At 52.2% G+C, this 26,330-nt stretch overlaps 10 protein-coding genes across 10 annotated transcripts; 4 read left to right on the top strand and 6 right to left on the bottom strand.

The window, feature by feature from the left end:
- Positions 1-3: 3 nt before the first annotated feature.
- J4E79_008587 (uncharacterized protein) lies at positions 4-1,158 on the bottom strand (the record flags this gene model as incomplete). Its single annotated transcript, XM_049357442.1, has 1 exon — positions 4-1,158. The coding sequence occupies one exon, from the start codon at positions 1,156-1,158 to the stop codon at positions 4-6; it is 1,155 nt and encodes a 384-aa protein (XP_049207913.1).
- A 3,295-nt stretch (positions 1,159-4,453) lies between these two features.
- Positions 4,454-4,998, top strand: J4E79_008588 (uncharacterized protein; the record flags this gene model as incomplete). Its single annotated transcript, XM_049357443.1, has 2 exons — positions 4,454-4,481; positions 4,529-4,998. The coding sequence occupies 2 exons, from the start codon at positions 4,454-4,456 to the stop codon at positions 4,996-4,998; spliced, it is 498 nt and encodes a 165-aa protein (XP_049207914.1).
- Positions 4,999-7,009: 2,011 nt separating this feature from the next.
- Positions 7,010-7,496, bottom strand: J4E79_008589 (uncharacterized protein; the record flags this gene model as incomplete). Its single annotated transcript, XM_049357444.1, has 2 exons — positions 7,010-7,230; positions 7,280-7,496. The coding sequence occupies 2 exons, from the start codon at positions 7,494-7,496 to the stop codon at positions 7,010-7,012; spliced, it is 438 nt and encodes a 145-aa protein (XP_049207915.1).
- Positions 7,497-8,907: 1,411 nt separating this feature from the next.
- Positions 8,908-10,848, top strand: J4E79_008590 (uncharacterized protein; the record flags this gene model as incomplete). Its single annotated transcript, XM_049357445.1, has 3 exons — positions 8,908-9,453; positions 9,854-10,069; positions 10,141-10,848. 3 exons carry the CDS (start codon positions 8,908-8,910, stop codon positions 10,846-10,848), a joined length of 1,470 nt encoding a protein of 489 aa, XP_049207916.1.
- Positions 10,849-11,588: 740 nt separating this feature from the next.
- Positions 11,589-12,135, top strand: J4E79_008591 (uncharacterized protein; the record flags this gene model as incomplete). The annotated part of the gene is made up of 2 exons (XM_049357446.1): positions 11,589-11,624; positions 11,677-12,135. The coding sequence occupies 2 exons, from the start codon at positions 11,589-11,591 to the stop codon at positions 12,133-12,135; spliced, it is 495 nt and encodes a 164-aa protein (XP_049207917.1).
- A 1,848-nt stretch (positions 12,136-13,983) lies between these two features.
- On the bottom strand, positions 13,984-15,049 carry J4E79_008592 (uncharacterized protein; the record flags this gene model as incomplete). Its single annotated transcript, XM_049357447.1, has 2 exons — positions 13,984-14,516; positions 14,647-15,049. The coding sequence occupies 2 exons, from the start codon at positions 15,047-15,049 to the stop codon at positions 13,984-13,986; spliced, it is 936 nt and encodes a 311-aa protein (XP_049207918.1).
- Positions 15,050-17,743: 2,694 nt separating this feature from the next.
- Positions 17,744-18,305, bottom strand: J4E79_008593 (uncharacterized protein; the record flags this gene model as incomplete). Its single annotated transcript, XM_049357448.1, has 2 exons — positions 17,744-18,119; positions 18,145-18,305. 2 exons carry the CDS (start codon positions 18,303-18,305, stop codon positions 17,744-17,746), a joined length of 537 nt encoding a protein of 178 aa, XP_049207919.1.
- A 2,582-nt stretch (positions 18,306-20,887) lies between these two features.
- Positions 20,888-21,426, bottom strand: J4E79_008594 (uncharacterized protein; the record flags this gene model as incomplete). The annotated part of the gene is made up of 3 exons (XM_049357449.1): positions 20,888-21,048; positions 21,103-21,295; positions 21,355-21,426. The coding sequence occupies 3 exons, from the start codon at positions 21,424-21,426 to the stop codon at positions 20,888-20,890; spliced, it is 426 nt and encodes a 141-aa protein (XP_049207920.1).
- A 650-nt stretch (positions 21,427-22,076) lies between these two features.
- J4E79_008595 (uncharacterized protein) lies at positions 22,077-23,561 on the bottom strand (the record flags this gene model as incomplete). The annotated part of the gene is made up of 1 exon (XM_049357450.1): positions 22,077-23,561. One exon carries the CDS (start codon positions 23,559-23,561, stop codon positions 22,077-22,079), a length of 1,485 nt encoding a protein of 494 aa, XP_049207921.1.
- Positions 23,562-23,909: 348 nt separating this feature from the next.
- Positions 23,910-25,856, top strand: J4E79_008596 (uncharacterized protein; the record flags this gene model as incomplete). Its single annotated transcript, XM_049357451.1, has 5 exons — positions 23,910-23,931; positions 23,982-24,026; positions 24,077-24,176; positions 24,227-25,245; positions 25,294-25,856. 5 exons carry the CDS (start codon positions 23,910-23,912, stop codon positions 25,854-25,856), a joined length of 1,749 nt encoding a protein of 582 aa, XP_049207922.1.
- Between the last annotated feature and the right edge of the window lie 474 nt (positions 25,857-26,330).

Genomic DNA, 26,330 nt, shown 5'->3' on the forward strand with positions numbered 1-26,330 from the left:
GTGTCATTGAGGAAGCCATGAAACGATCTCGCTCCAATGTATTTGAGCCGTACTATCTTTGATGACCCAGAATGCCATGAGTTGCTTCTTGACCTTTGTTCGCAATTCTTTCGAAAACTCGATGACGACGTCGATCTTGTCGAGCGCCATCTCGCGCTGAGCAGAATCGACCAGCTCGAAGCAAGCAAATACATATGGGATAATGGCGCCTGGCACCGAGCGCTTGGTGATTTGGAGTATCATCCGCAGCTCCTCGAAGATAGCATTTGAAATGACAGTGCCTCTCGCTGACGCCGTGCCATATGGATGTCGCAGTCGATGTACGATAAGCAGCACCGACCAGCGATATAGTTTGGCTTGAGACATGATGCTAGCCACCTCTTCCTGCAAAAAACGGCTGATTTGCTCAACGGGCAGGATTGGCGTCCAGGCCTCGACGGCGACTTCGATGTCGTTCAGAGCGTGCGTAATCTCAGATAGATCAAGGTTCGGATTCTGGCGTAGCGAGTCGGTGATCTTGCAAACATCGTAGAGGTACGGTAGCATAGGCCAGGCAATTCCCATATATCGATCAACCATGTCATCGGTCTCTTGGACTTCGAGCCGCAGGGTTGGAGCCTCGCCCCGTATGATGCACTCTTCGGTCTCCGCCTGAATGAGGCAGATGACGAAGGCCTGGCAGTCCGGACTGAGCTCCACTGTCGATTCGTATATGGGCTTGATGATGTCGAGAGTGTGTCGACATATCTCTAATGAGCTCCCGGATATGTGCAGGGCAAACGTGATGGCGCTCACTGCAAGCATCAACACGGTCTGAACGTCTCCAGGGTCGACGGCTTTAACAGACCGTAAAGTGGAAACGGCAGAGGCAGCCCGCCTGTGGCCAATGACTCGGTCCTCATGGTTTGGGCCAGGCTCGTACTCGCAAGCTAGGAGGGCCGCGGTGGCTATCAACGAATCTTGTACCCACGACGTTGCGTTGTGGAGCTGACGCGCGAAGGCTTTGTGGTGGCAGATGCGGAAGCTTGGCGCGATGAGGAACTGGTCGATGCGCGTTTGGCCTTGGGATACGCCCTTGACGAGGTGCATCTCCCGCTCACTCAGATCCGCGAACGGGGATGGAGCCCTGGGCAGCGCGACTATGTCCCAATCCGGCATCGCTGGGCTCGCGGCCGAGGCTGGGCATCTGGGTGACGAAGAAGCAACAGAAAGGCTGTCGCTCCGAGCCGTCTGTAGCGGGCTGCGTGTCGTACCCTCGGTGCGCTGATACCGAGGTTTGCGGCCAGCAGTGCCAACTGGTCGTAGGGTCTGGCATGAGTTGCGGAGGCGTTGGCATCGCTCGCAGGCATCCTGGCCGGGGACGCGCCTGCATCTCTCTTTCACGGCATGGCACCTGTCGCATGCTCGTCTTGCTGGCGGTCTGGCCATCGCGGGCGCTCTCCGGTGGGTCGCAGTGGATACATGCTCAGTGAAGGGTGGTGTCTGGAGAGCAGGCAAGGTAGCTGAAACACCGGCGGGTGCTGAGTAACGAAACACGTGCCGTCCGGCAATCCCCGCGTCGCTGGCTTCGATCAACCGAGAAAGACATCGACCTGGGATCTTGTTGTATACACTGGGATATACATTTGTGAGTTGATGATACGATCATGATGCAAGTGTTTATTTTGCTCGTTTTCGTCGCGTGTCGAGTCTCGGTAAGTTAGTGAGTTTTTTTGGAAGGAACGCCCCGCAGACTGGAGCTTCACGGGCGTTCACGGAAAGCACGCGTCTCTATGACGCGGCTGCCACAGAGAAAGCACGACAGTCATCAACATCGCGGCTGGGTAAAGCTTTGCGAGGCCCAATATCGACGTTCTGCTCATCCACCATCCCTCATCACTCATCTCTTATCTCGTTCCTCATTCTCATTCCTCCTCTATTATCTCTCATCAATACCCCGCAACAGAACAAACAACAGAAGAAACCAAAACCGTCTGCAGCGGCGTTGGAGACAAGGCTTCAGACTGCATATAACAACTTCACATCGAGCAACAAGACCCATTCTAGACATGACCATTGCCAGCATTCTCAAGGGACAATATCTTAGTCCACGTACACAATCGCCGCATGCAGGAAGCATCGCCGTCCTCTCCAGGGTATGACAGAAGGCACTTCACCGCGGCGTGTGTCCAAGTTCCCACTCCATTGAATGCGACCATCGTCGTCCCTAGCCAAACGGTATGTCGCGTTTATCCTGCATAGCCCGTTGGAACGCGTTCACATTCTCGCGGCGCCGCTGCATGACGGCGTTGCCAACAACATCCAGCAGCAGATCGTGTTACCGCACTTGACTGATCTTATGCCTGAGGTTTTCGATTGTCTGCGGTCTAGCTCTTCCTCGCTGCGTCTCCCTAACCCCAACATTCTGCGTGTGTGCCATGCAAGTGAGTTGTAGGCCGCGTGATATCATGCATACGCTCATCCGAGTTCGTTGGTCTTGAGAAAAGGTGGTGCTAGATAATGCTTTGCTGTAGAGTAGCAGTACGTGCCGCGGGGGTTAGTGGTAGACGATACTCTTGATACGAACAGGGGAAAGTATGACCATGGCTCTCCTGCCGAATCAGCTTTGAACCGGGTGCTGTTGGCCCTTAGAAGCCCGGGAGTTAGATCTATTTCTTCCGTACGCTTATCAAAGTGTTCTAGCAGAGTTTGCGCCGGTACTTAATGTTAATCTTGTTTCTTTTAGGTGGTACTAAAGTCGGAAGTAAGTTCACAAGATCATGCCCTGATGGGGTTATCTGTAGAGTTTAACTGTCTGCAATGTCGACCGTACCTCTACTTCTGCCAAATAATCGATGCGGTAGAAGTTACTAGCGATTCTAGTTAAGATAGTTAGAAATTTATGCAAGAAACACCACGCAGATTAAAGTTTTATATGCGTTTACTAAAAACACGCGTCTCTACAACGCAACAGCTATAGACAGAAAGCATAATACCTACAGCTATCGCCGCGGAGTCTTATTATACAAGTATTAACACAGACTTTCTGCTTATCTACTACTATTGCGCCGCGACAGAAGAGACAAAGAACACCGGCACAGTACGCAACAGCTCTTTCTACTCTCTACCTTTTAATCTACTATTTATCTTAGAATTTCTCTAGCAGATCTATACATGTGCAATAACTTTTAATAAAACAATAATACTTCTAGATAAACAGAGTACTAGATAGAAGTAAAGCACTCTTAAAATCTACGCGAATCTCTTGTATCAACTTCTTACTATGTTTTACTTCTTTCCTGCTGTCTTAGGTCGTCTCTTAAGTTGTGCTTAGTTTCTTGTTCGCGCAAAGCTAACTATACAGTATAATTATTCGCGAATACTATGTAGAAGCGGCATCGCCTAACCCCTCAACCAAACAGTTAGATTCTCTAGCCTGTTATCGTTCTAGACGTGTGTTTGACTATGTAAATCCAGCTTATGTTTTGGCGATATTTGCGTTCGTTGCTTTTCGGCATCTCGGCTAGATTGCAGGCAGATTCCAAAAGAATTCTAAGGTTGCTACTTACACACTTGCGCAAACTTACTTACTACACTCTAGATCGAAGCATTCTATAACATGCATTCGCGGCTGTCCCTGCTGCTCAACCACGACTTATAATGTACCGCTTTACGTATAATCTGCGCTACTAGGCTGTAGATACTAATGCCATTTTGCTTTGCCCTGGAGGCAATGTTCGCAATTCGTGACGCGGGGGTGTAAATCTGATGCTGCGTTTGCTTATGTCTTTATCTGCAACGGAAATCTTTGTACTTGAAGTAGAATATAGACGTATCCCGTGGTGCTGCATATATGCGCTTGGGCAAGCCTATGTGTAAGCTCTTATAATGCACTTCTAGATGCGGTCGACAGCGGTGGCCGCATACATCAAATCCATGCTATCGATGAAGCGTGGTCTTGGAACTCGTTTGAGCGATAGTCGTCGTATTCAACCATGTTTTCGATGCAAGGGTTGGATCTGTTCAACTCCTTGGTTGTTCATTGTATACATGGCTAGATGTAGTCAACTATTATGTTGCGCTACGTGCTCCGCCTAGGCTTCAGGTCTAGTGCCTGATCAGATACATATATACTGTAGCCGTGAGTAATCTCCCTGTGTTCAGGCAAGAGGTCGAACATCTACATATCCATCAGGCATTTCGACAGTTGACAGTGACTAGATAGATAGTACCTTGACATGCTGTCCTTTCGCTGCGCCAACAGACCGCTCTAGAAGCGAGCAATCTACGCACACACGTCGTAGCGGACTGACAAAATCAATTTCCAGTTGACAATCCTCGCTCACTTCGAAATTGAAGTGCCCGCCTGCCGACCGCTCTCACTTGCCTGGGTCATAGCGCCTCCACCTAAACAGAGCTTTCGCGCCCTCCCATCCTCTTCTCCAACACCCAACATCGCCAGCGACCTCCCGCGATGAAGACGCCGCCGCCCACCCACAAACGTATGTGCAGTCCGATTGTTCCATTATCTAGCTGACCATAGTACCAGCGCCCAAGGGCCGAGACCAGCCAGCTCGTATGACCAAGTCATCGAGAGTCACTAAATCCGCTGGTGAAAAATCCACTCGTGCCACCCAACGTGGTCCTGCGCCGCCTCCAATTACCCAGGCCCCTCCCAAAGAGGCTACCAACTCCGGTGACGACGATGACCTTGATGACTCCGACCAGATCTTCATTGAAGCTCTACTTGCCAATGTCCCGGACAAGCTACAAGGCGATGACATCTCTGGCGAAGCCCTAGCGGCGAACCACCTCGAACGCGCGAAGGCTATGAGCGATGGCATCCTCGAGTGCTTCGCCCATTGCATTCGCCCGGCGGTTGATGACAGAGTCAAGGTGTTGATGGACCTTTGGGGAGACGATCATGACCGTGTGCAACACGATATGGTCCGGGAAGCGCAATCAATCGCGCGTGTCATCAACAACTGGATGGAGAGGAAATGGCAGGTACACATTTGAGTATGATGACCGTTTGATGGAGATTATTCATCGCGAAGACCAGTTGGATTACGGATCTCTTATGACAGCGCAGCCATGCACGTTGGCAGCAGGATGACCTGAGAAATGAACATGATTCGAGTACCTTTCTACGTACCATGCTGAAACATTGATGTGAATCCGAGAACGTGGAGACGAGTTTGTGGTCATTACACCACCCCATTGCGTCGCGTATATTACAGATCGTGGATGTGTTCCATCTCCGCGAGCGGACGCGTGGGAAAGGCACATCCTGATGTAGGTGCTGTTCGTTGATACTAACATGGTCTTTTCCCCGGTTGTTCGCGCACTGGAACCCGACTCGTGGCGACTACATGGACTTTTATTCTGGAAATTCGGATTCGGATAACGGGAGTAGGCTGCAATGGTTTTGTCGACCAATGTCGTTGATCCGCTCCAAGCCTGGACTTACCGGCCGTATGAGAACAACGCCAGCGGATAATGACATTCGTGATGCGATGTTGGTGTCGCAGCCTTGAATGACGAGATCTTTCCACCACCACCTCGCGTTCCATCTTTTAGTGCGAAGGGGTGGAGACTGCGGCGGCTGGACCAGCGGAGGCCGAGAGCAAGGGGACTGAGATGGGTACGGCGAAGCTGAATGAGGTGCAGCCTAATGAGAAGGCGGAAACAGCACCCGTGGCCGAGCTCAAGAAGCCGCCAAGGTGCAAGGGAAGTCGTGAAATCGAACTGAAAATACAATGTGATCATGCTATGTGCACTAGGGTAACATTGAAAGGCTAGTCGATCAAGACGATATGCATACACGAGAGCTTCCAGAAAAAGGGCAAACCCTTCACCTCTCATACGGGAGTGTCCATTGAAGCCTCAACTTGTACCATGTGACGGATTCTGCTGCCGGGGTCGCCAAATATCGGCTCTGTTGAAGTGTCACCATGTTTTCACTATCTGCACGGTGCGCGAACTCGCTGCCTGTGGCGTTTGATGGACGCCTCATCTGAAGACTTAGGGCGTATGTGGCCGTCATTCCCCTGCGCACCCATGAATATCATGTAAGAAAGCAGATTTTCTTCATGGAGACATCGCGCTGTTATGACCCAAAAGTATGTACACCGCGTGATATGAAGAGGACATGCCATTTTGACGACAAGTCCAAGGCTGATTGTGTGATGAATGATGACTCCAGCTCACTGCAACTGTTGTAGCCTGAGCATCCTCGTTCGAGAGTAGGTATCGCTGGACGCCGCGGTGGTTGCTGATTGGTATACGAATGCGCAATCACGAAAGACTGCGTCTCGAGAGGCGATAGGTACATCGGTATGTAGGCATGGAAGCCAGAGATTACTTGACTCGGTAGAGCTTGACAACTGCTTGTATCCGCCATCGTGCCACGTGTGGAATTATCGCGATTGTGCTAAGTCCTCGTCAGCTGCAAAGTGTGGGGTTCGTTCTCCAATATTAAGACACGATACCCGATTCGGCCGCAAAGAGACGTCCCATTGAATGCGCGATTCCCCCAGGCGCGCGCATCAGCCAGGCGGCCAACCGAAGAAAGATGTAGAGAGCTGTTGGCTGTCGATTCTGAGGATCTTCCAACCCTTGCGAGGTGGAATCGGTGCGTTCGAAAGTCCTACCAGACCTTGGGGATGATGAATGGGTGTGTGCAGGTGAGGAGCGACAGCCTGGCTAGCTCTGCCAGGGTCACGGGCCGCACCAGGTCGCGACTGCTTTGTAGAACTTTTCATCACGCGCACACAAAGATGCTGTATGTGATAAGCCAGGTGAAATTATTAACTGTTCTCTCTGAGGGTGACTCACCAATGCAAAGACAATGTGAAGATTACTTATTGGATGTGTACAGGCTGTAGTCATTGCAAGCTACTGCTGTCTCTTCACCCGATGTAATCGCTGGATGTGCATAGAGCTGCTAGTATAATACAGCGGATGCCATCACAAGATGCTGTTCGGTCATCGTTCCATCTCCTCATGGCCACTGACAGTCGTCGGGTAATCATTCCTTCTCCTCATGGCCACTGACAGTCGTCTGCGCGGATCGCTTTTCGTTTGTCATCGCGGTAAACCTGGCCATCCTCGCCTCAAGAAGGTCGATCAAGTCCCGGTCGCTCTTATGAATCTTCTTCCATGCGTCATCCTCTGCATAGTACCGATCTAGGAGCTTGCTGCTGGCTTGCTTGAGGTCATCGTGCTCGGCTTGCAAGTGCTTGAGCTTCTCTACATGAGGTCAACGAAGGCTTTCCTCATCCACGGGAATATCACGTACTGTGTAATGCAAGATGCGCGTCTATAATCAGCTCAAGGCTCTCGATTTTTCGCATCCTGTTAGCAGCATCCTCGAGGATCCGCTTCTCCTTTCTGCGTTGGTCGATCTCCTGCTCCACGCGAGCGAGGGCTTGTGGGTCATCGGTGACGATGTTTGCGCGAGTGACCGCCGTCGCTATGAGGTCGCGAAGCGCGGGGCGATCTCTCTGGATGGACATCTGAGCGGTTCGCGCAGGTAATGTGTGGTTCTGGCGAGATTGAAATCCCCGTTGAAGTCGAAGGTGGTGATGGTAGGTCTCAGCGCCGGGGTTGACTATTCATGGCGAGTCAGTGCGCTGCCAAGGAATCACGTGAACGTGCAATGACTTTGTTCTCAGATAATGTTGTAAGGACTGCAAATGACGTCGCAAGGACTGCAAATAATATCATAGAGGCTGAGACCAGTTCTGGACGGACTGACATCGTTATCGAGGCGATAAGAGCTTAATCGGGTTAGACTACAAGACTTAACCGGATACGTGTTGAACATAATCTCATAGTGTCTGACATGGTAATCATAGTGTCTGACATGGTAGTCAACAGTCTGATAACTAAGCAGACAGTTTAACAGGCGAAAATCAGATGCAAGGCTTGCAACAACAATGTTTACAGCAGAGCGAATAAATTCTAAGAAAAAGAGTACGTATTCAGCAAGGCGATGCGAAGAAACCTGTCTCTTCAGAATTCTAAATAGAGGCTTTGCTGTTGTTGCTCGTTCCGACTAGAAAGGTAATCAGACAGTCCGACAACTAGGTCAGAGGGTCTCACAGCCAAGTCAGAGAACATAATTATGCTGTCTGCAACGTTATCGGAGGCGATAAGAACTTGGTTGGCTCGCACCACAGGTCTTACCCCGCAGAGCCAGAAATCAACTAGCTACGCACAGAGAACGGTCTTAGCGCACTGCAAAGCATCCTCAGCGCACTGCAAAGCATCCTCAGCGCGCTGCAAAGGACTGTTGATGAACTGCAAAGCGTTTTCGACAGCATATGATAAATCCACCAGGCATTTTGAGGCCGCATTCGTGGCTTATGCCGAGCACTCTCATCTTTACACCCTCACTACAGTGTCTCTAGTCGACACAGACGCGCTCAACCGTCCGCTGTATGCTGTTGTCTTCGAATGGCTCTGTTCCGACCTTGCGCAGTGGCTCTTTGAAGCGCTTCCTAGCTTCCGCCCCCATCAGCAAAGGCCGCGCCGCGACTTGAGATGGTACCGCAGCGTTGTGACTTGCTCTGGATATCAGCGACATCGTATGCTTCTGTTTAGCTAACGGTAGGGCTCTTCGCGCCCATGGGCTCCTGTCTGATTGGCAGCACGGGCCGAGGCTGTCTAGATGTCGCGATAAGCGGCCTTATCGCACCCGGTCTGTCCTGGCCTCGCGCCATCGTCGCGTTCTCGTCGACACACCCGCCACACCTACGAGGCCTGTCCATATGTGCGCATGTGCCGATTACAGTGTTCCGGCTTGTTGTCACACTCAATAGCACCTACCGAGCATAGACCAACAACAAGCCCACAACGTCAAGCCCTCCGTACTCACTGGGTCCGCCTTATGTCAACAAATCCTGCGCAGACAGTTTCGCAACCATGGAAGGCTCTTACACACAGGCGTCCTACATGCCCTCGAGCCCGATAGCACCAGAGGATGAATGCGACTTCCAAGAAGTTAGCGTGAGGGAGGTCGAGGCACTCACACTCAACGCGAAACAGATAACGACCACCATCCTACCTATCTCAGTCGATCGACAGGACAAAGCAAAAGCCACTGCAAGACGACCTCATTCCCCTCATGCCAACATATCCTGCGCAGACAGTTTCGCAAGCCCGCGCCCGCCGCGCCCGCCGCGCCCGCCGCGCCTGGCGACGCCCAAGCCCACCTCACCCGGCTCTACCATCCCGAGCACGATCCAAACAAGCCATCGATATAACCATGCACATACGTTGGATGCAGTGTATCTGTCTCGGGGCGCCTGGCTCAACATGACGGCGGTCTACGGCCGTGATACGAGCTGGTTCCAACGCATGGTGCAAGCCGCATCTCTCGTCTCCATGATGGAGCCACCACAGAAGAGAAGGAAGACGATGCCAGACCCTCTGCTCGCAGTACGACTGATGATGAGGGAGTTAACGACCGTACTCAGCCCCCCTCCGAGCCCCCCTCACATCAGCCTTTCCGAGGTTTGGGCGACTATTGCAGCTTATGACGAACGAGCGAAGAACTCATCATCTTCACGCGCAGCCTACCAAGGGCGACCAGCCGCGCCATTGGATGATACACTGCCAGCATATCATGACCCCACTGCCTCAATTCAAAGGGCGAGAGTCTGTGGTGAGAGCTGGCCGCATGAGTACGTAGGACAGTCACTAGGATATCCAGCTACTTACTAGTATTAGCAACTCGACGACTTCCTCAGCCGGTACTTTGCAGACGACCATATCTTCACCGGGACCAAAAGAGTCAATCCTATCTGCACCAGAAGAAGACCCTGCCCTGAACATACTTGGTAGGGGTGCCGTGGACGATAACCTCTAGGATACAAGCGGCGCCTACCTCGCCGATGCTGTGGAAGAGAACCGCGCGGAAGAAGACGTGATGATGGACGACCCACAAACACTCATCTCTCGCCCAAAGCTAGCTATTCCGAACAAACTGGAATTGAAGGCTAGAGAGCTTGGAGAAGATGGCCTACAGCTCGTACTGCACGACCCACTCGCCCTCTTCGCCGTCCATCTTCGTATCGCGCCCGGGGTGAGCAATAGCTGGTTTCACCATATGGTACAAGAGCTACCTCCGGCAATCAAGCCGACCTCACGCGGCAGCCGCCGGGACCGACCGAGTTGACCCCTACGTCACAGCGATCACGGTCGAGGAGCTCCTCAGTAGCGAGCAACGATACCGCCATTGAGTTCGCCGAGTTCAACCCCAGCAGCTTCGACTTCGAGAGCGACACCCGACCATCGGGGCTGAAATGGGTGCCACCGCACCTCCGTCTTGCATTCCGCGAAGACCGAGAGGATGAAGAAGACCAACTGTTCAGTTTCGAGGGGCATGCAGTATGCTTTCTGCGGGAGAACGAGGAGCGTGTCGCAGAAGTTCTGATTAGTGTCGAGACTGGTGGCTTTGGCGTCTACCAAGCAGGCATCCAGACGACTAGCGCATTTCTCCGCCACATCGCTTCTGACGACCGAACAGCAGTGTGGAAAGACTGTGAATATTGGCGGCTGGGACACACTCCATACAGTCAGAACTCTGACAAGGAGTTTGATGTGCTACAAGGGAACATTGATGGCCCCTCGATCCTCACAGCCGGAAGCGATCGACCCATTGACAGGGCCAAGAAGGAGTTATCGATGCTTATGAAGGAAATCGGCGATCTAAGACGTGATGCCAGGAGATGGAAACGCCACCCCAGGAGAACCTGCGAGAAGAATTCCAGGTGCTGGCAAGGCAATACGAAGACCCACCGAGAACTGTCGTCATTGCTGATCCGTATATCGAGACGCTCAGAGCGCGGATCTCCAAGATAGAGGCCAAAATCGAAGACCACAGGCGGGAAGAAAACAGGAAGAGCGAGAATGGGAGAACAGACAGTACCGGGCGGAGGCGATGGGCCACCGTCAGTCGAAACCCGGGGACGTGGTGCCAACACCCATACGTCGGCAGCGCAATCACTGCCAAAGGGAAGCGAGCCGGTACCTGCGTCGACGCCGAAAACTATACATGCGATACTTGCATCAAAAAGAGACGGCCTGGTACCTGGATTGCCCGGTCGGCTGGTGAAGCGGGTTACACGGTGATATGCCTTGGAGCCATCTCGTCTGGCTTCAGAGCGTGTCAACCGTTGTTGGTGGCATCTGCTACCGATGGCGATTCCTGCGTCAGCGCCGGTGCTAGATGAGACGACTCTCTTCTGGTTCGGAGCGACACCTCTCCGGCTTCTGGCACTTGTTAGCAACTTCTGCGTCGATCAGGCCCCATCTCTGGGTAGATTTTTGGCGGTGGTGGGAGGCCATGGAGTCTCCGCGGCTCAGGTACGCCGTGATGTAATCATTTATGTCTCAAACCCGAGTTCTCCTCGCGACACGCTCGGCGTGTGTTTTATACCAGCCTTTAGCTACGAAGTCCCCTCGCCTCAGTATCATCATCGTCTATTCACGTTGCCACTGTCCACGTAGCCTTCTGGCTCCAGACTTCTCGACAGTGTGGAAGCTGATCTCGAGCGCGCTTCCTTCAGCACAGCCGCAAAGCTTGGAAGATTTTTCACACCATGGAGGAAACCGAATTTCTTGTCATTTTCGTCTACGTAAGCTCACAAATTCCCTAGTTATTAGATAACGAGTTCTGACAAAGCCTAGCTCCTAGCTTCCATACCACGAAAGATCTTGACTTTGATCATCAGCGGCAATCTCTGCAGCGCAAGCAGATCTGACGAGGAAATCCATCACCTTTTGAAGGACCCAGACTCTTTGTGGAGGACACGCGCCGGGGAAAAGAATGCACCAGGAATCTACATCCGGAATCTTGTCGACAAGGACGGCGACACACCCACACCCAACCAGTACCTTTGGGTACCCAAGAGACTTCGCAACTATGTCTCTAGCGAATCATGCCGCGCAAGCAGATCTGATGAGGATCTCCATCATTTTCTGCATGACCCTGAGTCTACGTGGCGTATACGCGCAGGGGAAAAGAACGCACCAGGAATCTACATCCGGAATCTTGTCGACAAGGACGGCGACACACCCACACCCAACCAGTACCTTCGGGTACCCAAGAGACTTCGCAACTATGTCTCTGGCGAATCATGCCGCTGAAGCGACGAGCGCGTGGCGAGACGTTGTGGCCACCTCTGGCGTATACATCCTCTCGCCAGACTACACTGGAGTTCACCAGAGAGAATGCCTGAACCCCACATATCACAGAAGCGCCATCTTGCGTATCATCTTCACGATGGAATATCACCCGGGTACTGTTCTAGTAGCCGCCCAACAGGACTTGTTCGGGAAGTGGGCATCAGGCGGTAGCGTGCTATACGACCTCTGCAATATTGCACCACCCGAATTGAATGTGGCATGTGCGAGCAAACGGCAAATACGCGCCAGAAATCTACATTCGACGTCTTGTCGACACAGGCGATACCTCGGGGAGATGAGGAGACTTCGTAGCGTAGCCGCATTATCATAAATTCATCTCTACTCCAACGACGTCTTCGTGATGTGACATCCGCTCAAAGTCAGCAATTGTACGTAGGAAGCTGATTTCCCTTGCAGTAGAGAGCACCCTGGAGGTATGCGCTGTGGTGTCACATTCTGGCGATTACGGTAGCCCCTACCGGGAGTATCTCAGCATGCTGGCAGTGGATACATACGTATACCAGGAGTAGGTGTACTTATCTAGGGACCAGTTGCTGGTCAGAAAAGTCGCCCCGAGCGCCATTGTAGGAGTATTGGTACAACATAGCCACCATCTTAACGTTGCATGGATACCATGTAATCATCTATCTCTCCCGTGACCACCGCCGCCCAGCCGCTGCGGCATACACCTTCCGTGCCCCAATTCTTGACAGCGTTCTTGCTGCGACCGCGTAACACCCAGTCCTCGTCGCCGCATTGGAAAATTGTCGTCTTGTCCTTTGTCAGCAAGAGATAGCTCTCCCCTCTCACTAAGGCGAACCCAGACTTCAACAAAGTCCTCCTCGCATTCCCATATGTATGAGCGCAGCCAGTATGGGCGAAGGTCCTGGGTTGTTATCTCAGGGAACTCGCGTTCCAACAGATACCGCATTCGCGCTTGTCGCTGCGCTATGCATTTTCCTCCTTCTTTCTGTGGGAACTGACCGACAACGGCCTTGGGCGAGTGATCTGAATGGCCTTTATAGGTAGCGAAACCAGCGTTTAGCGTATCCTATAATGTAGCCACCTGGCATCTTTTCCTATCTATCCACTCTATTTGGCTACTGTATTGTAGTCCTCTGCCCTGTTCTTCTCTGTCTCTACTGTCTTTGTCTAGCATAATGTAGCCCTCTGCCCCTTTTCTCTATTTGTCTGTCCTCTTTAGCTAGTGCGTTACAGCCCTCCGCCCTCTTCTATCTTCTTTCTCTTCTTCTTGTCTAGTACAATGTAGTCTACTACCCTCTTATATCTTATTCCTTAATTTCTTATCCAACACATCGTAGCTCTCTGCCCTTCTCTTTCTTTTCTTAATTATATTCATCTAGTATATAGTAGTTCTCCGCCCTCTTCTATCTTCTTTCTCTTCTTCTTATCTAGCACGTTGTAGTCTTCTGCCCTCTTATATCTTATTCTTCTGTTTCTTATCTAATACATCGTAGTTCTCCGCCCTTCTCTTTCTTTTCTCTATTATATCTATCTTGTATTTTGTAGTTCTCCGTCCTCTCCTATCTTCTTTCTTTTCTTCTTGTCAAGCACATTGTAATCCTCTGCTCTCCTCTTTCTTTCTCCTCCCCTTATTGTCTACCACATTGTAGCCTTCTGCTCTCTTTTTTATTCTTATAGCCTTGAGGTCCTAGTGCAATTCCTTCTTTTTATGCGTCTTCAGATCGATGTACGTTGGCAGATACACATGGTATGCGGCAAACTGTTCGCGAGAAATATTTGTAAAAGTCCTCGTTGCTGTGAAGTCGAGGTAGCTCGGTAGGTGAATTATTTCGCGTATTGAAGCCCTCTTATTCCTCTTATCTCTTCTACAGGAACTACGAGTATGAGATGTACGAGCCGTTGAGCGATGTGTGCGACAATTTTGACTACAACAAAGCAGAGCGTCGGGTGACACAGACCGCGCATGATGTCTTTCTCCTTCATCTCATCACGAGTTGGACCAACGACAGGGCTCGCGAAGTTGTCGCTCAAGAAAGCGTCGCTAGCTTTCGAGGGAGATTCTGCCACAACCAGCTCGCGACTCAAGGTCCGCCTGTTGCGGCCGAACGATTCGATGAGGAGCCGGATGTGGTCAACAACAGCTGTGTGCTTGATATTGCCGCTCTCAGCATACAAGCTAGACCTGTTGTAGTCTTCCTGGTCATTGATGTCTCCGCTCTCATAACCAAAGTTGGAGATGTTGTCGTCTTCCTGGTTATAGATCTTGCCGCTCTCAGCATACAAGTTGGAGATATTGTTGTCTTCCTGGTTATTGATGTCTTCGCTCTCATAACCAAAGTTGGAGATGTGTCGTCTTCCTGCTTATAGATCTTGCCGCTCTCATCACTAAAGTTTGAGATGTTGTCGTCTTGATCGCGGCGGCAGGACAATGCATATACCAAACAGCCGCCATTACACCCTCCAAGCGCGACAATTCAGCGGACGAACGGAGATGGTTGAACCAATAATCCAGCTGCTTGTCCTGCTCCGGAGACCAGTCCACGAGCACAAAGTACTCGCCACCGTCAAGAATGTCGACCACCTTCACGTTCAGGTTCCCCAGAGGTTCCTGATTGGGCTCCCGGCCATCCAAACCACGAGCTGGTGCAGCGACAGAGCTCGCGAAATTGTTGCTCAAGAAAGCGTCGCTGGTGTGCGGGGGGAGTTCTTGCCAAGTTGAGTCTGACATGTCGATCTTGAAAGAATCTTCATCATCTTCAGCGTCTGGGTCTTCGGACAGTCGCTGATTCTTATGCTGCTTCGTCTTCCTGTATCTGGTGGTACTGGTCTTCTTTTGAGGTGTCTTCTTCTTTGGTGTGGTCTGCTGAGGTGTCGTCTGCTGAGGTGTCATCTGCTGGATGCCAATCCACAAGCACGGAATACTCCCCTCGGCAGGAGTACATGTGTGCGAAGTCGGGAGATACAGCAGACGACGAGCCTGGTGCAAAGAGAATTCGAGGGCAGAGACTGGGTTTCTACCAGGCGGTGAAACTGATGCGGGGAGACTTTGTGTATGGATTTTAACGATCCACTGCACAGCGAGCCTGACGCCAGGAGGACTCAGAGAGAAGCGCCAGTATGTAGAAGGCAACAAGCCTGATGCAAGGAGAATTCGAGGGCAAGGACTGGGTTTCTACCAGGCGGCGAAGTTGGTGCGAGGGGACTTCGTATAGAGGCTGTGTTCAGGCGAAGACTCCTCTAGACTACTGTCTTCATCATCCTCCTCCTAATTCTCGTCTTCCTTTTAGTCGTCTTCTGACTAAGGACAGGTTCGTTGACGAGCGTTACGGCTGCCCCGAGGATTGGCATGGCACCAATACAGTCTGCATATGCGACGACTCTTCCGGTCTCCTCATCCACAAGGGCTTTCGCGATTTCCTTGACCAGCAGCGAGGACGTGTCCACGAGGCACCATATGCACTGGCGATGTGGCTCTACCTTTCTCGATACAACATCTTCTGGCCCAAGCAGACTGTGTCTTCATGGTTCTTCGAACAAGCATCGCGCATTGGCTCTACCTTTCTCGATACAACATCTTCTGGCCCAAGCAGACTGTGCCTTCATGGTTCTTCGAACAAGCATCGCGCATTGGCTCTACCTTTCTCGATACAACATCTTCTGGCCCAAGCAGACTGTGTCTTCATGGTTCTTCGAACAAGCATCGCGAATCGACTCACGCCACCGGTTGGACGATGGCCAGCATGTGGAACCGGGAGGACTCGTGGGAAAAGTGTGGGTAGAAGACAACAGGCTGAATATAGGCTCCTGCAAGAAGATAAGGCCAAGCGAGGAGACTTCGCATGTAGAATATAGCTATCCACCATACGTCCAATCTGGTGCCTGGAGAACTCGTAGGCTTTGCCCACGCACGTAGAAAACCACAGACTGATGCGAAAAGAACTCGTAGATAGAAAGGCACAACCACGGTACGACTCTGGAACAGTGGCTGGAGAACGACAGCAGCAAGTGCCTCATTGAGTCAGCTATCAAGAATGCATACTGGATAGCGGCCATGTAAACAGCCGCCACAGCCACTGCTGTCTGGTGCTGTACGGCTCCTAAAACATTATCTTAACACTGCACAGGTCGCGCAAAGCAGCAGAGTCTACCCTGTCGCGCTGAACCGCTTCTAGGTTAATGTCCACCTTTGGCGCCATCGCATTCGAGGTGGGGTGGTTAGCGGGCCATTCTCGGGATCCGTCTCCTGTGGCAGCGTCGCGAGACTATTCTTCAAGAACATCCAGTGAACGTAGTATCGCTTCAAACACACGTAGCATGAACTCATCGAATGCAGCAAGCCAGTCGAGAGAAATGCAATTGAATATCTTTATTGGTCTGTGGTCGAGGTAGCTGGGTAGTTGGATTGGTGCAATGACCTGGTTGGTGAGCGTAGCAAGCTGAACTGGGTCAACGGGTGGCGTTGCTACAAGGATAGCTCCATCGTGTGCTCCAAGGACGTTTCCAGATACTAAGGGCATTAGCATGTCTCACTTGGAAGGTCCCCGCGTGACTTACCCTCGGCGTCTGAACAGTCTTGTACAATGTATCGCCATTTCTCCGCGAGCCACTTCTTGATAGCTGGCTCATCGAGGCACTTGCTGAGAAATGGCGCTCTATTCAGACCCCAGCGCCCAGCAAATCGCGCCTACCCAGTAGAAACAACTCCCATATCAATCCCTGGTACGGTACCTGATCGACTCAGTCATCGCGCCGGCAGCGAGCGAATTCGCGTACCGGGCAAGCTCCCGACCTTGCTTTCTCTCATCACCTCCACAGCTCTCTATGATAGACTCTAGCTGGGCATCCACTCCCTCTCTCAGCCGATCTTGCAGCAGTCCCCAGAGGGTAGCCTGCAGAGCCGGCTTGGACGCCTGGCCGCTGTTATTGGTGAATGGCCTCGCGAAATGCAGCCTGCACCATGTGGTGGAACCAACTAGTGTCTCCAGCGTCATGCTGATGCAAGCGATGTGAGACAGACACAGTATACCCAACGTAGGTGCACGGCCGCGGCATGGGCTGTGGGCTCTGCTCAAAGTCTCCATCCTCGGGGCTGGCCTCCTCTTCTTGGTTATCGATGTTGCCGCATGTCTGTATAGGTAGAACCCTGCCGCAGGTCTTGGGGTAAAGGACACCATACAACAGAATCCTCGTCTTCCCCACGAAGCCTCCAGATCCTCACACAAGCTGGAGCTATTGTAGTCTTTTGTCGGTGCTAGTAAAAATGTGTGACTAGTCTTTTGTCGGTACTAGTAAAAATGTGTGACTAGTCTTTTGTCGGTACTAGTAAAAATGTGTGACTGGTCTTTTGTCGGTACTAGTAAAAATGTAACAAGTCTTTTGTCGGTAACAGTAAAAATGTGACTAGTCTTTTGTCGGTAACAGTAAAAATGCGTGACTCGTCTTTTGTCGGTAACAGTAAAAATGTGTAAGAAGTTGTTTGTCGGTAACAGTAAAAATATGTGACTGGTCTTTTGTCGGTACTAGTAAAAATGCGTGACTAGTCTTTTGTCGGTAACAGTAAAGATATCAAGCCAGTCATCGATAACTATCTGCCCTGGATACAAGCCGTGATGAGTGTGCTTAGGGACCCACTCACGCTCGGGGAGCGTTGCAAGCGTAAGATCGAGGTCGTAGATTGGGCAACGGAATGACGGTCGGCACGCTCTTCAGCATATGCTGCCATTGCGAGAGCGGTGAGGCCAAATCGAAGCTGTTCGCGATAGTCGAGACGAGGTAACTTTGCTCTGGCCTTCGCTTCGTCTTGCCGATCAATGGAGATGGGCAAGGCGGTTGGCTTGACTCCTTCTGCGTTGAGGTTCAGGTTATTGATCTTATTCGACCGGTTCTCGTTACGGACGCCATACCATTGTATGGCCCGCCTCACCATAGAGCCATGCAATCCAGAAGCACGGCCGCTTCTTCTTGATGCATGTGTCACAAGCATACAGCTGGTCGCCATTTGCTCTGACCCAGGAACTGTCGGTTTGTCCTTTGGCAACGACCGCACTGCTAACGCATGGGTGCTGGGACCAGGTGCCGGGGTTCCGGCTCACGGTCGCCCATTGCTTCCGTCTGGAGTTGGTCTCATCGTGGAGGAACGTTGCCATAGTGGTGGCGATTTGCTGTTCAACGTTAGTGTCTACCTCGCAGCTTGGAAGACCGACGTACAAGTCTACTGGCGTGAAAGAGCAGTTTTCAGTCAGGTCTATTCTGTCACCCTAGAAAAGGAAGAAAGATCCGGCCGTCACTGCCGTACCAGTCCATTCGCTGTTCGTCCATGCTTGTTCATTGACCGCGGTTGTCCATGATGGAAATCCGCTTGCTGGTTGCGGAAGGGGGTTCGTAAGAGGCTTCGTTGCCGCCTGAGCGTGGTCTTTCGAGACGTGAAGCACGGCCTCGTCAAAAGGTGCAACGGTTCTTGCCATTACGGCTTGTGTAATATCTACCGGTCTAGATGTGGTTGTCCATCATAGAAACGGTTCGTTGGACCCCCGACTGAGGTTGAGACGGTGTTTATCGAGAAGATGATAGCCGAACGGATATGTGGTGGTATCCATCTCAGTCCTTGTGGTAGAGTGGCGGTCGAGAAGTCGAAGGTGCTCGGGCTAAAGTCGGCCAACTCAGAGGCGGAACTGTGGTGGTACCCATCTCAGACCTTGTGGTAAAGTGTCGGTCGCGAAGTCGAAGGTGCTCGGGCTGAAGTCAGCGAGCTCAGAGTCCGAACTCTGGCTGGCTGTTGAGGAACTCGACGGCGATCGCCGCGCGGCAGTGCTCATCTCGGTTGTCACCGGCGGCCGCTGTGTGAGATTGGGTTGCCTGGTAGCTTTGGTGCTGCTGGTCGTTGACGATGCTGCTGAGTGATCAAGGGAAAGTCTGTGTGGTGTGCGTGTGTGAGAGGGTGGCGTTAAGCGAGAAAACTCTGGTTCTATCAATCGAAGGAGCAGGTGAAAGCGGCCAGCAGGCGGTGAGAGCGCGAGGCGTTGGGTGCCCGAAGTAGTGTGTTGTCGCTGCGAAGGGCTCTGGACTTTGTGGGTTAATAAAGCTATGCTCCGCGTATATTCCACATGGATCTCGGGTCGTGCCGAAAGTGCTGATGATCAAAGTTAAGATCTTTCGTGGTATAGAAGCTGAGAGCTAGATGTGATCAGCGTTCGTGTGTAGCAGATGGAGGACGGTGATGCGCTTACATCTACCGCGATGAGAGGAAACTCAGCTTCAGCCATGCTATGCGCGACATAATGGCAAGCTGCTGCAACTGCTGTGGGGTTGATCTTGGGCGCATTGCTGTAGTTTGATCGAGGCTGTCTTGCTTGGCTCTTGCTTCGTCTTGACGGTCGATCGAGATGCGCAGGAAAGTCGCCTTTGCACCGATCCCATGGTGAATGTGGTCGTTTTCTGGCTGTAGTGGGCTGGACGGCGTGTACGTCGCTTGTGTGTAAGAGCCTTCCATGCCTGCGCAACTGTCTGCCTAGAATATGTTGATGGAAGGCGAGTCTGGTGAGCGCGAAGGGCTTGAAGGCGTGGACTCGTTGCTCGTGTACGGTGGGTGTCGTACGATGGAGTACCCCATGGTGCATGTACGTCGCTTGCGTCTACGAGTTCTTCGTATTTGAGGGGGCGTCTGTACGAAGATGGTGCGAACGCCGTGATCGTACAGGAGCTGCGGATGCTGTCGGAGTCGGTCGGGGGGTTTGGCGGCTGGTGGAAACTGCGTACCAGCGTGGGCAGTGGGCTCCCGTGTTGTTTGCGCAGTCACCATATGCATCGAGTCTGGGCAAAGCACTCGTGGTGTCGTGCATCCCCGTGCGGCCGATAAGCTTTGCAGCCGCTGCGATAAGATTGCAGACGATACGATAAGATTGCAGACAATGCGATAAGCTTTGCAGACGATGCGATGAGGGGTTTGCAGTGCTGACAGATTTTCAATGCTTGTGGAAGGCGCACGTGATTACAGAATCTGTGTGCATCTTGGCGTCGCCGATAAACTTCTCATATTGTTCGTGTCTGCATACAGAAACTTCTCATATTGCAGACAGAAACTTCTCATAGTGATCGTGTTTGCATACAAAAACTTCTCATAGTGTTTGTATTTGCAGACAGAAACTTCTCATAGTGTTCGTGTTTGCATACAGAAAGTTCTCATAGTGTTCGGGTTTGCAGACAGAAACTTCTCATAGTGTGTGTTTGCATACAGAAACTTCTCATAGTGTTCGTGTTCGCATACAGAAAAAGCCACACACGTCCTTGCAAGTCCAACTTAGAACACTAGAATAAAGACGTTGCAACATTTCTAGATATATAAGAGCGTCTAAGGGTTTGAATGCCTATTGTCTGGAGCTGTAAATACTGTGCGACGAGCATTAGCCTTTGCAGTGCGTGACGCTAGGCTGACTCAGCATCTTCTCAGTGGCTAGAAGGGGTCTGATTATAAAGTTGGTCCTGCCCACCGCGTTCTCATCGTGTCTGACATGCTAACTTAACATGCGTTAGTACGGCATGTTAACGATAAAGTGTGCCTCTCGGAATGAGGATGCATTATGATTGACGTGAACTTCTGCACGAGCAATAGATTTACTAGAATTGAAACTTTTGATTTGTGGTCTCAGCGCGTGAAGCAGCGCAAGTATGTGACAAGGGCTCTGTCAAACATGGACAGCGAGTAGTGGCAGCACCCAAGACGCCAAATCATCTAGACCTCCTCAATCTCGTCAACGCCCTCGTCAACACCATCGCTATCCTCCCCAACAGTACCCTCCATACCCTCCATACCCTCATCCTCAGGAATGCGCTCAGGCTTGATCTTGGGGGCATCGGCGGCCTTCTTCTTCTTGACGCGGCCTGTCTTGACGCCTGCACATCCAGTCAGTAATGCGACATGAGGGATTAGCGAGATGCAACACTCACCACCCTTGCTCTGACCAGACTTGACCTTCTTCTTCTTCTTCTTGGACTTTTTAGAGCTCTCGATGATACCGTCGCCACCAGCGGCCTTGTCCTTGAGAGCGGCGGCCTCCTTCTTCCAGCGGCGGATGCGCTTGTCGATCTCGCGTGCTGGTGTGTCATCCTCGATTTCACGCGCAAACTCGTGGAGGTCGTACTGGAGTAAGGCTTCAGTCAGTATGGACAATGAGACCGGTTTGCCACGTGTAAACAAACATCTGGGTAGTGCATGAGCATCTGGATGCAATAGTTTGCCCATGTCTCTTCGTCCCAATCCCATTCTGTCATGGTTGATATAGGTCTGGTAAGTGTTAGTACGGCTGGATGTCGTGTGATGTCCCAGGCGCTTGGATGTGATAGCGATTGTTTCCAGCTATAATAGCCAGGAAGCGCATAGGCGAGGTTATGAGCGGCTATGATGAGCTGTTGCGACCACTCTTCAAGGCGCGAGTCCGCTCACCTGGGGGAATGGTGGGCAGGAAAGAACTTACTTATTGGAGATGGTTGGTGAAGCTGGTGTGTGGGATCAGAGTCTAGATGATAGAGGCTGTTGATATTGAACTGTTGTTAGGGTGGTAGAGTGTGTGTGAGCAGAGTCCAGGTGACAGAAGGTCCAATATATACGCTGGGAACAGTGAAGGTGGCGGCCAGGCACGGAAGGACGCATCTCAGGCCGCTACTCTCTCTGCATCCACACCGCCCGCGTGTCTTCCACGTGCGTGACGTGGTGAAGGCACGCAAACTCAAAGGCATACGACAAGACCGATGCGGAACGCGGGCTATGGAACTACAGATCAATGTAACGGGCGCAATATCATGGGTATTTCGTCACGGTACCGTGCTCGAGCAGATAGACTGCATATCCAGTTCATCCATATGTCGCGAGACGTTGACCAGTCCTCTCTGATCGAACGCAAAATCTGGGTATCGAAATTACATTAAGCCTTGGCCTTGGTAGTCTTTGCATCCTCGCGCACTTTTTTGTCCTTTTTGCCTTCGGCTTTATGCCGTTTTGCCTCCTCTCTTGGGTCGATAACCAGCAACTCTTCTTCGTTCTTCCGCTTCCACTCCAGGTCTTTGCCTAACCTGTCCTTTGCAAAACTGAGCGAATGCGACATCCACCCCGCGTCGTCGTCTGACTCCTCCTCATCCTGCTTGTCCCAGGCTTTACAGGACTGGCATCCTACTATGAAATGTAGATCACATGCACCTTCTTCTTCTTCGTCGGCTCCGTTTGCGTCTCCATTGCCTCGGTTGCTCGGTGCTTCCTCTGGTAATGTTGGAGTGTCCATTTTCGTGGCGGCGGTGGAGTCTGCCGAGTCCAGCTTTGATTTGAAGCGGTTGAGAATGTCCAGCGCTGACTGTTCGTCCTTTGCATTGCCGCCTGCGCCGCGTTTCCGTCCCCGTGTTGTAGTCGATGGTACCATTGATTCCAGTAGCGACTTCTTCTTGGCTGGCCCTGTGTCTTGGGCAGCTGTGTTCCGCTTCATAGATGCCTTCAGGTCGGCAATCTGCTGGTTGACGCGGTCTAGCTTCGATCGCTTCTCGGATTCAGGCGAGAGTTCTCGTGGTGGGGTGCGCGCTTTGGGTTTGGGCGGTGATTTGGGAGTGGCATTGTGTGCAGGTTTGGGCGATGGGGATCGTGGCGGTGACTTTCGCGACGGTTTGCGTATGGGTATCTCTCTCGTCTCCTCGGGTGCTTTGGATGCAGCTTTCTCCTCTCCTGCGCTGACTAGCTTGGTGTTGAACTTGGGCTTCTTCGCGACCGGCGCCGCATCAGCCTCGGCTTCATCGCCAAAGCTGAGCACGTTCTTGCCAGCCTTCCTCTTCGCCTTCTTGGGCTTCTTGGTCTCGGACTCATTCGTCGTAGCCACCTGGACCCTCTTGACCATGTCCTCGAACGGGTTTATGATGATCTCGGCACCCGTGACCTTGGTGGGGTACATGGGCTGGTCGTCGCTGCCGTCCCGTATCTCAGCCTCGGCCATCTTCATGAGGTTGTAGATGGTGTCGCCGGCTACCCTGCCGAACATGGTGTTCTTGCCCTGCAGCTCTGGCGTGGCTGCGAGGGTGAAGAAGAACTGGCTGCCATTGTCGTCCTTCTTGCCCGTGTTGGCCATGCCCAGCAGTCCGCGTCGCGTGTACTTCAGCCGGCTGTGGAACTCGTCGGCAAAAGGCTCGCCATCGTAGCTGCTCTCTCCGCCCTGCCCCGTGCCCGTGGGGTCGCCGCCCTGGATGATGAAGCCCTTGACCAGGCGGTGGAAGACGGTGTTGTCGTAGTAGCCATCGAGACACAGCTGCAGGAAGTTGCGCGACGTGATGGGCGTCTGCTTGGCGAAGAGCTCGATCTCGAGATCGCCCGTGGTCGTGTGCAGGACGACTTTGGCCGTCGGGTTCGGCTCGAGGTTGTATGTCGTGGCCATGTCGGCGACGGAGTTCCGTGATCGAGGTGCGTTATCGAGGGCGTTATCAGGGCGTTATCGCCGTGGTTGCGCCTGTGGAGGATTCGCGAAGTCGCGTCCCAACTCTATCGCGAATTTGTTGGCCAGTGAGCGCTGAGCTGCCCTGCACGGGCCTCGGCAAACGTGCCCCGACGTCATCTTGGCTGCTCACCCACCATGCACCTGCGTCTGCATACTCTCACTTAACTTTCCGCCGCCCGACACAGGACCGATGCCTTCCATATAATACCGCTGTTCTCAACTCTCACCGCTTCTGGTTCTCTTCTTGTCTCCTGGGTTTGGACTCAAGTCCACTTGACAGTTGGCACCATGCTGCCCTACATCAACGCACGTACGTGTTAGCTGACTGAGCCACTACCACCAATACTGACCATGGTGAAGCTTTTGAATATGTGGCTGGTGCGCTTGGAAATTCGGCTGATGAGCGTAAGATCTCGCATGGCACATGTGGCTGATGTTGTGCTGACTCCACCCAGTCAAGCTCATTTTCTCATTCTACCTGTCGTATCCTCTAGCTGCCGTGTTGAAAAGGATTCCCGACAAGGACCCATGGAAGAAGAATGTCTTCGTCATTACGTGAGGCTCATCAAATCTTGCTTTGGATGAATTGGTGTTAATGGCTCCAGCGTCTCCATGTTCTACCTTGTTGGCCTTTTTGACTTATGGACCGGCCTGCGAACTATATTCATCAGTGCTGGCGGGGCCTACCTCATCTCTTCCAAAATTCATTCGCCGTACATGCCATGGATCGGATTCGTATTCCTTATGGGCCACATGTCGGTGAATCACATTTACCGACAAGCCGTGAATGACCCATCCGTCTTTGACATCACCGGAGCTCAGATGGTCCTCGTCATGAAGCTGACTGCTTTCTGCTGGAACGTCCAGGATGGTCGTCTTCCGGACTCCGAGCTTTCCGAACAACAGCGCGCCCACGCTATCCGGACAATGCCCAGCATGATCGACTACGTCGGCTATGTCTTTTTCTTTCCTGCCCTCATGGCTGGTCCAGCCTTTGACTACGCCGATTACAGTCAGTACATCACTACGACCATGTTCACCCTCCCACCAGGCACCGATCCGTCCAAGGCACCCCCAACGCGCAAGAAGCGGAAGATTCCTCGCAGCGGCATGCCTGCCGTAACCAAAGGAGTCTACGGAACTCTCTGGCTGGTCGCATTCATCAAATTCTCCAGCTGGTACTACCCTGAATTCTACCTCGGGGATGAATACATGCAATACAACTTTTACCGCAGGATCTGGCAGCTCTACATGCTTGGTCTTACCACGCGTATGAAGTACTACGCAGTTTGGAGTCTATCTGAGGGATCTTGTATCCTTTCCGGAATCGGCTACAACGGTCTTGACCCCAAAACTGGTCGAGCTAAATGGGACCGTCTCACCAACATCAAGCCACTCGAGATTGAGGCCGCGCAGAATGCTCGTGCTTACCTTGGTTTCTGGAACATCAACACCAACACTTGGCTGAAGAACTACATGTATCTTCGTGTGACACCAAAGGGACAGAAACCTGGCTTCAGGGCTACGCTTGCCACATTTGTGACTAGCGCATTCTGGCATGGATTCTACCCTGGCTACTACATGGCGTTCATTCTGGCAGCTCTTGTACAAACTGCTGCGAAGAGTAGGTCTCTGATGATGCGCTATCTGCTTTCATGCTGACATTCACCAGATGGCCGCCGATTGATCCGTCCGCTGTTCATGACGCCAGACGGGAAATCACCTCTACCTTCGAAGCGATACTACGACCTCTTCTGCGTCGTCCTTACACAGACTGTGTTTGCGTTCGTAGTCGCTCCCTTCATCCTTCTTGGCTTTTCGGATACGATCAAGATCTGGGCACGGGTTTACTTCTACACTCTCATCGGTGTGGCCGGATCATTTGCTGTCTTTTCGCGGTCGTTCCCCATCCGCAAGCAGCTCGTTCAACTTCAGACGGCTCGTGCGCCCCCAGCGGCAGCCACCACATACGATGATCCTGCCATTGAGAAGGCAGCACGGGAAGAGATTCGACGAGAAAGGCTAGCGAGGACCAACTCGTCAGACAGTGTCAAGAGTCACGCCAAGATGCCTCTCCTGGGTATTGCGGATGATCCCGAGGCGGAGATTGACGAGATCGTGGCCGAAGTCAAGGCTGAGATCGAGCAAAGGAAGAGGAGGGGCAGCGTGATGCAAGGATTTGATCTCAAGCAAGCCGTGCAGGACAAGCTGAAGCAGTTCAACAAAAAGGGGTAGCGTATGATACACTGGCGGCGATGCTCCAGTAGCAGTCGCGGGTACATCTTTGTGGTATAGGGATGGGAAACAGGCCGGCTTGGGGATCAGCCGTCCAATATAGCCTGAATACATACTCAGTAGCAAGAGTCGTTGCGGACTTGATTCCGAACCTTCCCGCCTTTCACCGGATTTATCACAGGCCTTTGTGCACGTTCGTCGCTTCAGCCCAACGTCAAATCTTCGGGCAAATCATCCCGCCCAGTTCAATCGTTCAGCCCAGCGCGAGCCATCGGCGACCACAGACATCGTCCGCTCCTGTCTGAGCTAGCGGGTGTCTTGCGTGCTGCTAAATGTGGCGCAAACTCTATTGCCATGTGGTCGCTCGGTAACGCCGGCCTTTTGACACCGACGCCGCGTCACTCCAGCGCCGCTCACAAAGTTTGCGGCACCTTCTAGCTTCGGGCGTCAAGAGGCTTCTGTCACCGAAAATTT

The sequence above is a fragment of the Alternaria viburni genome (genome assembly GCF_023758015.1).
Source record: "Alternaria viburni strain BMP 2772 chromosome Unknown scaffold_21, whole genome shotgun sequence".
NCBI lineage: Eukaryota > Fungi > Ascomycota > Dothideomycetes > Pleosporales > Pleosporaceae > Alternaria > Alternaria viburni.